Source organism: Coregonus lavaretus, assembly GCF_964263955.1.
Source record: "Coregonus lavaretus genome assembly, chromosome: 24".
Taxonomy (NCBI): Eukaryota; Metazoa; Chordata; class Actinopteri; order Salmoniformes; family Salmonidae; genus Coregonus; species Coregonus lavaretus.
In genome coordinates this window covers 772,823-786,965 of record NC_140011.1, presented here as the reverse complement: position 1 = coordinate 786,965, position 14,143 = coordinate 772,823, and the positions used below count along the sequence as shown (strand labels likewise).

The window sequence follows — 14,143 nt, the reverse complement described above, 5'->3', positions numbered from 1 at the left end:
GCAATAAAGTCGACAAAACATTTCCTGAGTGCAAAAGTGTGGAGCTCCAAGGAGTCCTGGGGGGAGGGGAGGAGGGGGGTCTGTGGGGGTCTGTGCCCCCATATCGCCTCTAGTCGGAGTGTAGTGAGGAGAGGCCTGGGCTTGAGGAGTACAACGTGCGCTTTGGAACTCCTGACGACGCAGTATTACTGACATCATGGCAATTACTAGTATTCACCTTATCCCTTGAGACGTGGTAACGTGACAGTCTCTCTTTCGCAGTTTGGCAACCCGTGCAGTTTTGCCTGCTGCTATGTGTCAGTCGCTCTCTGCTCCTCCTCGCCCTCCTCTTTCCCTTCCCCCTCTCCCTCCACCTCCGCCATACTCGGTACCCGGCGTCGCCCTTCACCCTCTTCCTCCTCCTCCTCTTCCACCTGTTCGTTCAACGGGATCTCTGTGGATTTCGAGTCACAACTATTCTCCTCCTCTTGCCCCTCCTCTGGTTGACTCACGCTGTCTTTCTCCGTGTCCGTCTCTTCGTCCTCCTCCAGTGTGAGCTCGAACTGGAATTTGTCCCCAGGAGGGCGGCTGCTGCTGTGGTCGGATTTGTACAGGGTGGGCGAGAGGCTCTGGGGGATGGTGCTCTGGTACCACTCCCTGTTGTCCTGTAGAGTGTCCAGGATGTCCTGGGCGTCAGGGTGCACCAGGTCAGCCCACGTCTCCCACAGAGGGTGGACGATGTAGTCGATGAACCCCACCTGGAGAGAAAATGTATATCAGCTTGTGTTTGTACTTAAATAAATTGTCTATCAGGCCAGATATTGACTTTCTTTGTGTGTGTGTGTGTGCGCTCTTGTGCACATGTACATATACTATATGTGTGTACCACATTTACCTGGCTCTTCTGTACAGAGGCGTTGTGTTTGTCACACATGGGGCTGATCTCCATGCCTCTCTCTCGCTCCCTGTCCCCCTGGCTGAAGAACTCTTCCATAATGCGGTCGGTCCACTGGCGGTACAGCTGCAGGGGCTTGGTGGGATTACTGAGGTCTGCACAGTGCACCATGTTCTGGAGTACCTGGAGAGAGAATTAGAATTGAAAATCCCCTTTATACAAACACATTAACAACCATCACATTTCAGTCCTCACATATATAAACCTGCAAAATAAGAAATTGTTAAAAGGTCAACTGCAAACCTCTCGCATCATCAACTGCACATAAAACATTCTGCAGACACCAACAGAGAGTGAGAGAGAGAAAGAGAGAAATTGAGAAGGAGAGAGAGGAAAGGAGAGCGGGAGAGGGTCAGGTAAAGATGTAGTTTTGTGGTCACAAAATTAACGTATGTTTTTAGTTTGACCCCCTGAACAATCCATAGTTCAAATTCAAGCCCCGGCAGCCTATGCGCTAGTTTGACAACCACTTTACTAGCTATCTACATATATGACTGAATGGTGGAGAATGCTGTAAGGGGCTTTTAAACGGAAAATTCAATTTCAAAACCCTCCCAGATGGCTGTCTGGATAAAACCAAAGTAATTTGCATCAACTACAAGGCTGAATTTGTTTATCACCGAAGTACATAGAGTCTTCGTTATCATTAACAAGCGAAACACACCGCTGACGCCGGCAATACAAGTAACGTTACTAGTAGCAATGGAGGACATCTTCGGCAGGCTAAGCTAGAAGAGTGTGCGCACGGGAGGCCTGTGGACAAGTCGACGAGCAGCAAGTTAACACAAGCTATAGCCAAGTGGATAGCTACAGTTTGCAGGCCAATCCACATCAATCAATCAATTTTCAATCAATTTTATTTTATATAGCCCTTCTTACATCAGCTAATATCTCGAAGTGCTGTACAGAAACCCAGCCTAAAACCCCAAACAGCTAGTAATGCAGGTGTAGAAGCACGGTGGCTAGGAAAAACTCCCTAGAAAGGCCAAAACCTAGGAAGAAACCTAGAGAGGAACCAGGCTATGAGGGGTGGCCAGTCCTCTTCTTCCACATTGTGGAGGACAAAGGCTTGAGGGATATCATTCGGATCGCATCAAACAACTCAACGTATGAGTTACCCTCGAGAGCCACCGTTGTTACAAGAACACACGATCTGTATGAAAGCGAGAGGGCTACGAAAGCGGAGGAGTTGAAACATGCTACGTCTGTTGTTCTCTTGGGAGACCACTGGACTTCAGTGAGTAACTACAACTAGCTTGGGGTTATTGCGCACCACATCGATGAAAACTGGAAACTGCATTCACACGCTCTGGCCGTAATGAAGACAGAAGAGAGGTACTATGCTGAAACGTGCACCAAGCATTTCATGGATGTAGCAAAGCAGTGGAACATTGAAAACAAGGTTACCACACTTTGCACAGACAGTGTACGGAACATGATTGCAGCTGCGTGACATCTGCCTGTTGAACACCTGCCCTGCACCGCGCACACCGCGCACAGTCTCCAAAGGTCCATCACAGTGTCCCTACAGAACAGGGAGCTGATTTTGCTGAACAAATGTTGGGCATTTCCAACACAGCCCACCAAACGCTGCAGAGCTAGGACAACAGCAAGTTGCAAATGGGTCACTAGCACAAGATGTCACAACAAGATGGAATTCCACTCTGGAAATGGTAAAGCGTGTCCACAGAAACCAACAACCACTGAGAGATGCTCTGGCCCCAACAGAAAACAAACATCTCCATGCCAACCACAGCTGAACTGGAGAAACTGCAGAAGCTGGAAACACTACTGGAGCCCTGCAGGTTATCTTCTTAATCACACTATTAATGTTATAATATGATTGTGTGTGTGTGAGAGAGAGAGAGAGAGTGCAAAGTGTGTTTGTGTGTGTGAGAGAGCGAGAAAGAGAGAGTGCAAAGTGTGTGTGTGAGAGAGTGAGAGATAGAGTGTAAAGTGTGTGTGTGAGAGAGAAAGCGAGAGAGAGAGAGAGAGAGAGAGAGAGAGAGAGTGTAAAGTGTGTGTGTGTGTGTGAGAGAGAGAGAGTGTGTAAAGTGTGTGTGTGTGTGTGTGTGTGTGTGTGTGTGTGTGTGTGAGAGAGAGAGAGTGTAAAGTGTGTGTGAGAGAGTGTGTAAAGTGTGTGTGTGTGTGTGTGTGTGTGTGAGAGAGAGAGAGTGTAAAGTGTGTGTGTGAGAGAGAAAGCGAGAGAGAGAGAGAGAGAGAGAGAGAGAGAGAGAGTGTGTAAAGTGTGTGTGTGTGTGTGAGAGAGAGTGTAACGTGTGTGTGTGTGTGTGTTTGTGAGAGAGAGAAAGAGAGAGAGAGAGAGAGAGTAAAGTGTGTGTGTGAGAGAGAGAGTATGTATTTGTGTGAGTGAGGGAATGTATCTGTGTATAACAAGTCTCTCACAATTGACTGAAGTGATTTTGAATTATCTTCCACTGCAGGTACTTGACTGAACTTCTGGGAGGAGAGAAGTACATTTCCTGCTCAGTGGTGTTGCCTGCTTTGTGTCATGTCGGGTGATGGAGAGCTCCGATGATGACCCTGCCTACGTGGGAAGATTCAAGCTGACATTCACAACAGACCTCGAGAAACGCAAGGAAAACACCAACCTTACATAACTGAAGATCATCACAGCACTCGACCCAAGGTTTAAGGACCTGAAGTGCCTTCCCAGACCTGAGAAGGGTGAAGTGTGGGCTTTGGTCAGCAACTTGCTGAAGGAAGAGAGGCCTGCACAGCAACCTGGTAAAGCAACCGAGTCAGAGCCACCAAAGAAGAAAGCTGCCCTCTTGTTGAGTTCTTCTGAGTGGAGGAATGGTCCACTACAGTGGTGGTCACAGCATGCAGGGGCACACACAAGGCTGGCCTGCAATGCACGAAGGTACCTGGCAATGCCTGCCACATCAGTACCTTGTGAGAGGTTGTTTTCACTCTCTGGGTATATCGTACAGAAGAAGAGAGCAGCTTTATCATTTGAAAATGTGAACAGGCTTGTTTGTCTTTGCAACTGGCTCAGTGAAAAGAAATAGGACGACTGAAGTGTACGGTCAGAGGTTTTTGTTCTGTGGAATTCATGACATTGTTGGACAGGTTTATGCTCTGTGGAATTCATATATATATATATATATATATATATATATATATATATATATGCCATTTAGCAGATGCTTTTATCCAAAGCGACTTACAGTCATGTGTGCATACATTTTTACGCATGGGTGGTCCCAGGGATCGAACCCACTACCCTGGCGTTACAAGCGCCATGCTCTACCAATTGAGCTACATTCATGACATTGTTGGACAGGTTTATACTCTTTGTTGTTTGTATCCATAGAGCCAGTTATTTTTTCTTATAGCCAACCCTCCAATCAGTAATTGGGAGAACAATCATTTGGAATGGTTGAAGCTTTAACAGTGTGTGTGTGTCTGGGTGTGGGTGTGGGTGTGTGAACTTCAAGAAAATGAATTAGGGAGTAGGCCTACTGGGAGGGTTTGTAAGTTTCAGGACTTTTGTATTGCTTAACTTGTTTATGGTGAATATGCCATTAAATACATTCTGATACAGAATATTTTTTGTGCTTCAGTCCCTACATGCCTTTAACTCAATACACTGCTTTAAAAAAAAATGGAAACATCTTTATTTAGCACCAAGTTTGAACAAATACAAAATGTGCGATTAATCACGATTAACTACAGAATTTTATGCGATTAATTGTGATTAATGATTTTAATCATTTGACAGCCCTAGTATTTTTACAGACAGTTTACAACCTGACCATGACATTACAAAAGACGTCATTGCGACCAGTTTTGCCTGCAGGGTGGCGATATGTGAAGTAGCAGCCAACCTGTATCCTGTCATCGTAGTTATCTAGTAGTAGCACTCCAGAGCTGGTGACTTTCTTGGTCTCCACCATGGTCTTCAGGTCCGCCAGAAGATTCATGTGCTTGGACATGTCAGTAGCTAGTACCTACAGGGACAAACAGCAACATGTTGGATTAGTTCAATTGGGTGCTAAGCTGGAACTCACTCACTCTCATTTGACAAATATTTTGCAATATTTATATCACTCACTCATTAATTAATTAATCCATTCACTAGCTAGGTTCATCCACCCACCCATCCAACCCACTCACTATGTCTATGACCATCTTCCTGAGCGACTGATGTTGTTTTCTGGTCAGGTTCTGGAAGATGTCACAGTTCTCTTCCTGCAGCAGCTTGAAGCCCATGGCCAGGTGGTGGTTCTCCAGGACTGATGGGTCATTGTACATGAGGGCCAGCTCTGAGTCTGGAGGGAAAACACAAAGACAATAAAAGCACATGGTTAGGAAGCAGTTTTTCGGACGCCATTTAGAATATTACAGTAAAATACTTTTCAGGGTAATATTCATTAGGTATTTCTAAAGAAGCAAGTGTGTATCTGTTTGTAGATTTCATCTGGTATCTCGCTCTCTCTCTGCCACACGCATGCACGTTGAATAAAGTGAATCAAGTAGCCAAACAAACGTCTTGGGACACTTTTACTAGAGCTCATCACAACACACGCACAAGCGTGCACACGCAAACACAACACACAATGCCTACTACTCTGAGTAATCCCTGCCTCATTTGACAGAGACAAGTCAAATATATATCTCTATCTATTGCACTTACACGCGAAGTCAAACACACACAATCACACACACAGGCAAGAACACACACACACACGGACACACGCACACACAGATTCCAAAGGATGGGTCCAATTTATTTGTTGCCATGGCAGCTAGGCTAGACTAACACATGTTATGTCATACAGTGAGGGAAAAAAGTATTTGATCCCCTGCTGATTTTGTACATTTGCCCACTGACAAACACATGATCAGTCTATCATTTTAATGGTAGGTTTATTTGAACAGTGAGAGACAGAATAACAACAAAAAAATCCAGAAAAACGCATGTCAAAAATGTTATGAATTGATTTGCATTTTAATGAGGGAAATAAGTATTTGAGCCCTCTGCAAAACATGACTTAGTACTTGGTGGCAAAACCCTTGTTGGCAATGACAGAGGTCAGACGTTTCTTGTAGTTAGCCACCAGGTTTGCACACATCTCAGGAGGGATTTTGTCCCACTCCTCTTTGCAGATCTTCTCTAAGTCATTAAGGTTTAGAGGCTGACGTTTGGCAACTCGAACCTTCAGCTCCCTCCACAGATTTTCTATGGGATTAAGGTCTGGAGACTGGCTAGGCCACTCCAGAACCTTAATGTGCTTCTTCTTGAGCCACTCCTTTGTTGCCTTGGCCGTGTGTTTTGGGTCATTGTCATGCTGGAATACCCATCCACGACCCATTTTCTATGCCCTGGCTGAGGGAAGGAGGTTCTCACCCAAGATTTGACGGTACATGGCCCCGTCCATCGTCCCTTTGATACGGTGAAGTTGTCCTGTCCCCTTAGCAGAAACACACCCCCAAAGCATAATGTTTCCACCTCCATGTTTGACGGTGGGGATGGTGTTCTTGGGGTCATAGGCAGCATGCCAAAGAGCTCGATTTTGGTCTTATCTGACCACAACACTTTCACCCAGTTCTCCTCTGAATCATTCAGATGTTCATTGGCAAACTTCAGACGGGCATGTATATGTGCTTTCTTGAGCAGGGGGACCTTGCGGGCGCTGCAGGATTTCAGTCCTTCACGGCGTAGTGTGTTTACTAATTGTTTTCTTGGTGACTATGGTCCCAGCTGCCTTGAGATTATTGATAAGATCCTCCCGTGTAGTTCTGGGCTGATTCCTAATCGTTTTCATGATCATTGCAACTCCACGAGGTGAGATCTTGCATGGAGCCCCAGGCCGAGGGAGATTGACAGTTCTTTTGTGTTTCTTCCATTTGCGAATAATCACACCAACTGTTGTCACCTTCTCACCAAGCTGCTTGCCGATGGTCTTGTAGCCCATTCCAGCCTTGTGTAGGTCTACAATCTTGTCCCTGACACCCTTGGAGAGCTCTTTGGTCTTGGCCATGGTCGAGAGTTTGGAATCTGATTGATTGATTGCTTCTGTGGACAGGTGTCTTTTATACAGGTAACAAGCTGAGGTTAGGAGCACTCCCTTTAAAAGTGTGCTCCTAATCTCAGCTCGTTACCTGTATAAAAGACACCTGGGAGCCAGAAATCTTTCTGATTGACAGGGGATCAAATACTTATTTCTCTCATTAAAATGCAAATCAATTTATAACATTTTTGACATGCGTTTTTCTGGATTTTTTTGTTGTTATTCTGTCTCTCACTGTTTAAATAAACCTACCATTACAATGATAGACTGATCATTTCTTTGTCAGTGGGCAAACGTACAAAATCAGCAGGGGATCAAATACTTTTTTCCCTCACTGTAGGATTGCGTAACTGCTGAGGATCAAAATCAGCTCCCAGTCAATCGGCCTAGAGAACAGACAGTCCAATCCCAACATTGTATAATCTTATACTAAGACAATGAATCAGGTTTCAATAGAAATCAACTTACCCTTCATTATATCTACAATACCATTTAGCTTGAACTGAGTTAATTTGTCTTGCAAGGCAATCTTTTCTAGCCTCGTCCCAGATCTGTTTGCGCTGTCTTGCCAACTATACGGTCATTGTCACGCCAATATTGTTCATATCTTTGTCCATAGGAGTTGGCCAAAAAGATCATCAAGGACATCAACCACCCGAGCCACTGCCTGTTCACCCCGCTATCATCCAGAAGGCGAGGTCAGTATAGGTGCATCAAAGCTGGGACGAGAGACTGAAAAACTGCTTCTATCTCAAGGCCATCAGACTAAATAGCCATCACTAGCACATTATAGGCTGCTGCTGCCTATAGAAATCACTGGCCACTTTAAGAAATGGAACACTAGCCACTTTAATAATGTTTACATATCTTGCATTACTCATCTCATACAGTGGGGAAAAAAGTATTTAGTCAGCCACCAATTGTGCAAGTTCTCCCACTTAAAAAGATGAGAGAGGCCTGTAATTTTCATCATAGGTACACGTCAACTATGACAGACAAATTGAGAAAAAAAAATCCAGAAAATCACATTGTAGGATTTTTTATGAATTTATTTGCAAATTATGGTGGAAAATAAGTATTTGGTCACCTACAAACAAGCAAGATTTCTGGCTCTCACAGACCTGTAACTTCTTCTTTAAGAGGCTCCTCTGTCCTCCACTCGTTACCTGTATTAATGGCACCTGTTTGAACTTGTTATCAGTATAAAAGACACCGGTCCACAACCTCAAACAGTCACACTCCAAACTCCACAATGGCCAAGACCAAAGAGCTGTCAAAGGACACCAAAAACAAAATTGTAGACCTGCACCAGGCTGGGAAGACTGAATCTGCAATAGGTAAGCAGCTTGGTTTGAAGAAATCAACTGTGGGAGCAATTATTAGGAAATGGAAGACATACAAGACCACTGATAATCTCCCTCGATCTGGGGCTCCACGCAACATCTCACCCCGTGGGGTCAAAATGATCACAAGAACGGTGAGCAAAAATCCCAGAACCACACGGGGGGACCTAGTGAATGACCTGCAGAGAGCTGGGACCAAAGTAACAAAGCCTACCATCAGTAACACACTACACCGCCAGGGACTCAAATCCTGCAGTGCGAGACGTGTCCCCCTGCTTAAGCCAGTACATGTCCAGGCCCGTCTGAAGTGCATTTGAATGATCCAGAAAAAAATTGGGAGAATGTCATATGGTCAGATGAAACCAAAATATAACTTTTTGGTAAAAACTCAACTCGTCATGTTTGGAGGACAAAGAATGCTGAGTTGCATCCAAAGAACACCATACCTACTGTGAAGCATGGGGTTGGAAACATCATGCTTTGGGGCTGTTTTTCTGCAAAGGGACCAGGACAACTGATCCGTGTAAAGGAAAGAATGAATGGGGCCATGTATCGTGAGATTTTGAGTGAAACCCTCCTTCCATCAGCAAGGGCATTGAAGATGAAACGTGGCTGGGTCTTTCAGCATGACAATGATCCCAAACACACCGCCCGGGCAACGAAGGAGTGGCTTCGTAAGAAGCATTTCAAGGTCCTGGAGTGGCCTAGCCAGTCTCCAGATCTCAACCCCATAGAAAATCTTTGGAGGGAGTTGAAAGTCTGTGTTGCCCAGCGACAGCCCCAAAACATCACTGCTCTAGAGGAGATATGCATGGAGGAATGGGCCAAAATACCAGCAACAGTGTGTGAAAACCTTGTGAAGACTTACAGAAAACGTTTGACCTGTGTCATTGCCAACAAAGGGTATATAACAAAGTATTGAGAAACTTTTGTTATTGACCAAATACTTATTTTCCACCATCATATGCCAATAAATTCATTAAAAATCCTACAATGTGATTTTCTGGATTTTTTTTCCTCATTTTGTCTGTCATAGTTGACGTGTACCTATGATGAAAATTACAGGCCTCTCTCATCTTTTTAAGTGGGAGAACTTGCACAATTGGTGGCTGACTAAATACTTTTTTCCCCACTGTATGTATATACTGTATTCTATACTATTCTACTGTATCTTAGTCCATTCCGCTCTGACATCGCTCGTCCATATATGTATATATTCTTAATTCATTGCTTACTTAGATTTGTGTGTATTGGGTATATGTTGTGAAATTGTTAGATATTACTTGTTAGATATTACTGCACTGTCGGAGCTAGAAGCACAAGCATTTCACTAAACCCGCAATAACATCTGCTAAACACGTGTATGTGACAAATATTTGTTTTATATATATATCTTTTGATTGTATACAGCACAAATGGATCGGGGTCAAGGCTTGTTTTGGTCACATACACATGTTTAGCAGATCATTGTTTAGCAGATCATTGTATGTATTCTATTGTATGTCACATGTTTCTCAGATTATGCACAGTACATTCTTTACCTTCTTTATAAAATGGTTTTATGACTGTGAGTAGCATGCCTCTGGGGCTACTAACCCAGTCAGGGAGTGTCCATCCACACTCACACATAGACAGACAGACACGCACAAGCACACACAGTCTGGGAATGATAGAAGTCTCTTTGTGTGGTCCACAATGAACTGATATAGAGTCATCGCCTCCTGTCTGCATGTCTAATGAAGGGGATTCCCCGCAGAAAGATGGATCCAAGTGTGTGTGTGTGTCTGTCTGTCTGTCTGTCTTCTCTACATGTGTGCCAGCGTGTGCGCATGTGTGGGATTGAAAGAGGTTATAAAATGCTTAAGTATGTCAGCAGCAAACCATTCTGACACTCACTATGTGTGTAAAAGAATCACTCAAACACAGAAGAGAAAAGCTCATCTTAAAACGGCCATCTACATTAGCACTGCGATAAAGGCAAAAACGGCATGTCATGGGAGGCAGAAAAGCTCATAACTGCACGGCACTGGAAAGACCACTCACTGGTGCTGATGAGAAACTGGTTGGAGACTCCCGGGTGGTCTACATCATGAATAGCACTAGCAAAGATGGCAGCTAGGATTTCCAGGTCTGTGAACACAGCCTGCGAAGAAAAGAGGTGGAACAATCTATATGAGCACAACAAAACAATGAACCCGATCTGACTGTATGAACCTCACTGTTCAATCCATCAAAACCAGGGTCATTCAAAAGGGAAGAAACCAGATTGGAACAGAGAGGGACTACCAGGACTTGTCTAATAAGAAACTGTCATTTTTGTTATCCATTGCAAAATGTTTTAAAACGTTTTCTGTTCCTAATGAACCCAAATCAGGTTACATTTAAAGACAAATATAAAAACAGATATAATTGCTGTGTTTAAAACTCGCAATATTAACAAAACATAAGCCAAAAAGTTAAAAGAGATGGCCATATTGACAGCACTGTATCAAATCCTCCCAACAAATGTTCCCCCCATGAAGTGACGGAGACAGTACATTCCCTACCTCTAGAGCAGGCGTGGACAGCAGCACGTGAGTGGACTGGGTGACATCAGCAGCATGGATGTTATTGTGATAGGCTACATCACCATGGTAATGGTCTTCTAGAGTCATCAGGTAGGTTATAAAGGTGTCCAATGGTATTTTGTATGTTTTTAATAAATCTCTTTCCTGAAAATGAGAGAAAACATGAGACACTTGGTCAAAAAGGATCAAGAATAATGTCCGAATAATGGATCAACTGACTGCTATTCACACATACATTCGCACGCGCACACACACGCGCACACACACAAAACACACACACACACACACACACACACACAGTAAACTTATATAACACACACACACAGTAAATTTGTATAAACGTTCTTACCTGGAAAATTGTGTACATCATGACTGTTAAAGGCCTGTTCCCCGAAAGCTCGGTGACTTTAAAAAGATTAAGGCCCCATTTATCGACGTCCTCAAGCTCCTGAAATCAGACATCATGGCCCGTTTTAGACACACCACTTTCCTCCAAACATACACCACATGGCCAAAGGTATGTGGACACCTGCTCGTCGAACATCTCATTCCAAAATCATGGGCATTGATATTGAGTTGGTCCCTTTTTGCTGCTATAACAGCCTCCACTCTTCTGGGAAGGCATTCAACTAGATGTTGGAACATTGCTGCGGGGACTTGCTTCCATTCAGCCACAAGAGCATTAGGGAGGTCGGCACTGATGTTGGGCGATTAGGCCTGGCTCGCAGTCGGCGTTCCAATTCATCCCAAAGGTGTTCGATGGGGTTGAGGTCAGGACTCTGTGCAGGCCAGTCAAGTTCTTCCACACCGATCTCGACAAACCATTTCTGTATGGACCTTGCTTTGTGCATAGGGGCATTGCCATGCTGAAAGAGGAAAGGGCCTTCCCCAAACTGTTGCCACAAAGATGGAAGCACAGAATTGTCTAGAATGTCATTGTATGCTGTAGTGTTAAGATTTCCCTTCACTGGAACTAAGGGGCCTAGCCCGAACCATGAAAAACAGCCCCAGAGCATTATTCCTCCTTCACCAAACTTTACTGTTGGCACTATGCTTTGGGGCAGGTAGCGTTCTCCTGGCATCCGCCAAACCCAGATCTGTCCATCAGACTGCCAGATGGTGAAGCGTGATTCATCACTCCAGAGAACGCGTTTCCACTGCTCCAGAGTCCAATGGCGGTGAGCTTTACACCACTCCAGCCAATGCTTGGCATTGCGCATGTTGATCTTAGGCTTGTGTGCGGCTGCTCGGCCATGGAAACCCATTTCATGAAGCTCCTGACGAACAGTTCTTGTGCTGACGTTGCTTCCAGAGGCAGTTTGGAACACGGTAGTGAGTGTTGCAACCGAGGACAGACGATCTTTACGCTCTACGCGCTTCAGCACTTGGCAGTCCCGTTGTGTGAGCTTGTGTGGCCTATCACTTAGCAGCTGAGCTGTTGTTGCTCTTAGACGTTTCCACTTCACAATAACAGCACTTACAGTTGACTGGGGCAGCTCTAGCAGGGCAGAAATTTGACTTGTTGGAAAGGTGGCATCCTATGACGGTGCCACGTTGAAATCACTGAGCTCTTCAGTATGGGCCATTCTACTGCCAATGTTTGTCTACGGAGATTGCATGGCTGAGTGCTCGATTTTATACACCTGTCAGCAACGGGTGTGGCTGAAATAGCCAAATCCACTAATTTGAAGGAGTGTCCACATACTTTTGCCATGTAGTGTACTATAAGGAGAAATTATATACATTAATACACATAATTACACATTTCCCATAACAAAAATTAATAACTCAGGTATAGTCTGGAGTTCAATCAAAACAACACTGTAGGTTTATCCGCACTGCGCTGTATCAAATCACATTCTAAGTAAAGATGTATGAGGCAATGTCTGTAGCACAGTCTAACTGAAAATTAAGGGACACAAAACCCTAAGCCAGTATCATCTTAATAATATAGGGTGTATCTTCACAGCTACTTCGCTACTTTTACAGATTGGGTGTTCATACCACATAGCATGTTTGGTTGAATCCAGCCCATCTCCCGTATTACCACATGCCCCGTATGCCAATCAGCAAACCACTGTGGCGTAACATTATATAGGTGACTCTTTTACCCTATTACCTGGATCTCAATAGAATCAATTTAGTCCATATCACTATATTGGACATTACAGAGATTGCCCTTTTAGGCATCCTATTACCAGAAACTTTATCGATTGTGGCTTAAATCTTGAGTGGTGATAAGTGCTGGAAGTTTAATAAGCACTAGAACTTGGTCTAGCGCTGGTGGTAATCTCTAGCTAGCTACGATGGTGCCGTAAAGTACTATCAAGGATCAGTGGGATAATGCCTAGAATAAAAATAGAATGATAGAACAATGAAGAGGTCCAGGTCAGGCTACACTTCACCTTGGGAAAAATACAAAAGTCCAGATAAAGGCCCAGCCAAAACTCACAGGGACATTATGTAGCCTGCTGGTAGAGCACGGCGCTTGTAACGCCAAGGTAGTGGGTTCGATCCCCGGGACCACCCATACACAAAAAAAATTAATAAATAAAAAAAATGACTGTAAGTCGCTTTGGATAAAAGCGTCTGCTAAATGGCGTATTATTATTATATGTAGTTAGAGGTTAAAGTGATGCACAATTGAGTACTAAGCCAATCATTTGCATTTTTGTCATTTAGCAGACGCTCTTATCCAGAGCGACTTACAGTAGTGAGTGCAAACATTTTCTACTGGTCCCCTGTGAGAATTGAACCCACAACCCTGGTGTTGCAAGCGCCATGCTCTACCAACTGAGCCACACGATATGTTACGAATTATAACCACAACATATATTATATCCATATACCCATATGTTATACCCATATGTTACAAATTCCAATTCGTACAATATGTTAGGAATTTGTAAGTGCTTAAGATCCCGGCTGCATCTTTAAGTGCCTTCCTCAAGTTCATACCAGATAAATAATTGACTTTACTCTGTAAAACAAAAGCGCAACCAAAAGACTGCTCCTATATGTGGTTGTTTTACCTACCTTAGTTGAATACCCTGATTGTAAGTCACTCTGGCTAAGAGAAGCCAAGAGCGTCTGCTAAATGACTGAAATGTAAATATAATGTCAAAATGCTCCTTCACCTTTGCCAGTTTGTCCTCTGTCCCGGTCTTGACCCCAAAGCGTGGTATATTAGAGTTGGTGAGGCTGGTGCTGTGCTGCAGCTTCTTCACACTACTGATCTGACACATTGGCTTGGCACTCTTC

The 14,143-nt window shown here is 44.1% G+C and overlaps 1 protein-coding gene across 1 annotated transcript in view; it reads right to left on the bottom strand.

Moving 5' to 3' along the window:
- Positions 1-290: 290 nt before the first annotated feature.
- LOC311099358 (3',5'-cyclic-AMP phosphodiesterase 4D-like) overlaps positions 291-14,143 on the bottom strand; it is a gene marked incomplete at both ends in the record, with an annotated part of 37,809 nt that continues 23,956 nt past the window's right edge. The window contains 8 exons of the mRNA XM_084140076.1: positions 291-737; positions 875-1,057; positions 4,786-4,908; positions 5,075-5,229; positions 10,359-10,458; positions 10,862-11,026; positions 11,232-11,330; positions 14,020-14,139. Coding sequence (XP_083996202.1) covers positions 291-737; positions 875-1,057; positions 4,786-4,908; positions 5,075-5,229; positions 10,359-10,458; positions 10,862-11,026; positions 11,232-11,330; positions 14,020-14,139 — 1,392 coding nt within the window. The remainder of the gene's footprint in view (positions 738-874; positions 1,058-4,785; positions 4,909-5,074; positions 5,230-10,358; positions 10,459-10,861; positions 11,027-11,231; positions 11,331-14,019; positions 14,140-14,143) is intronic.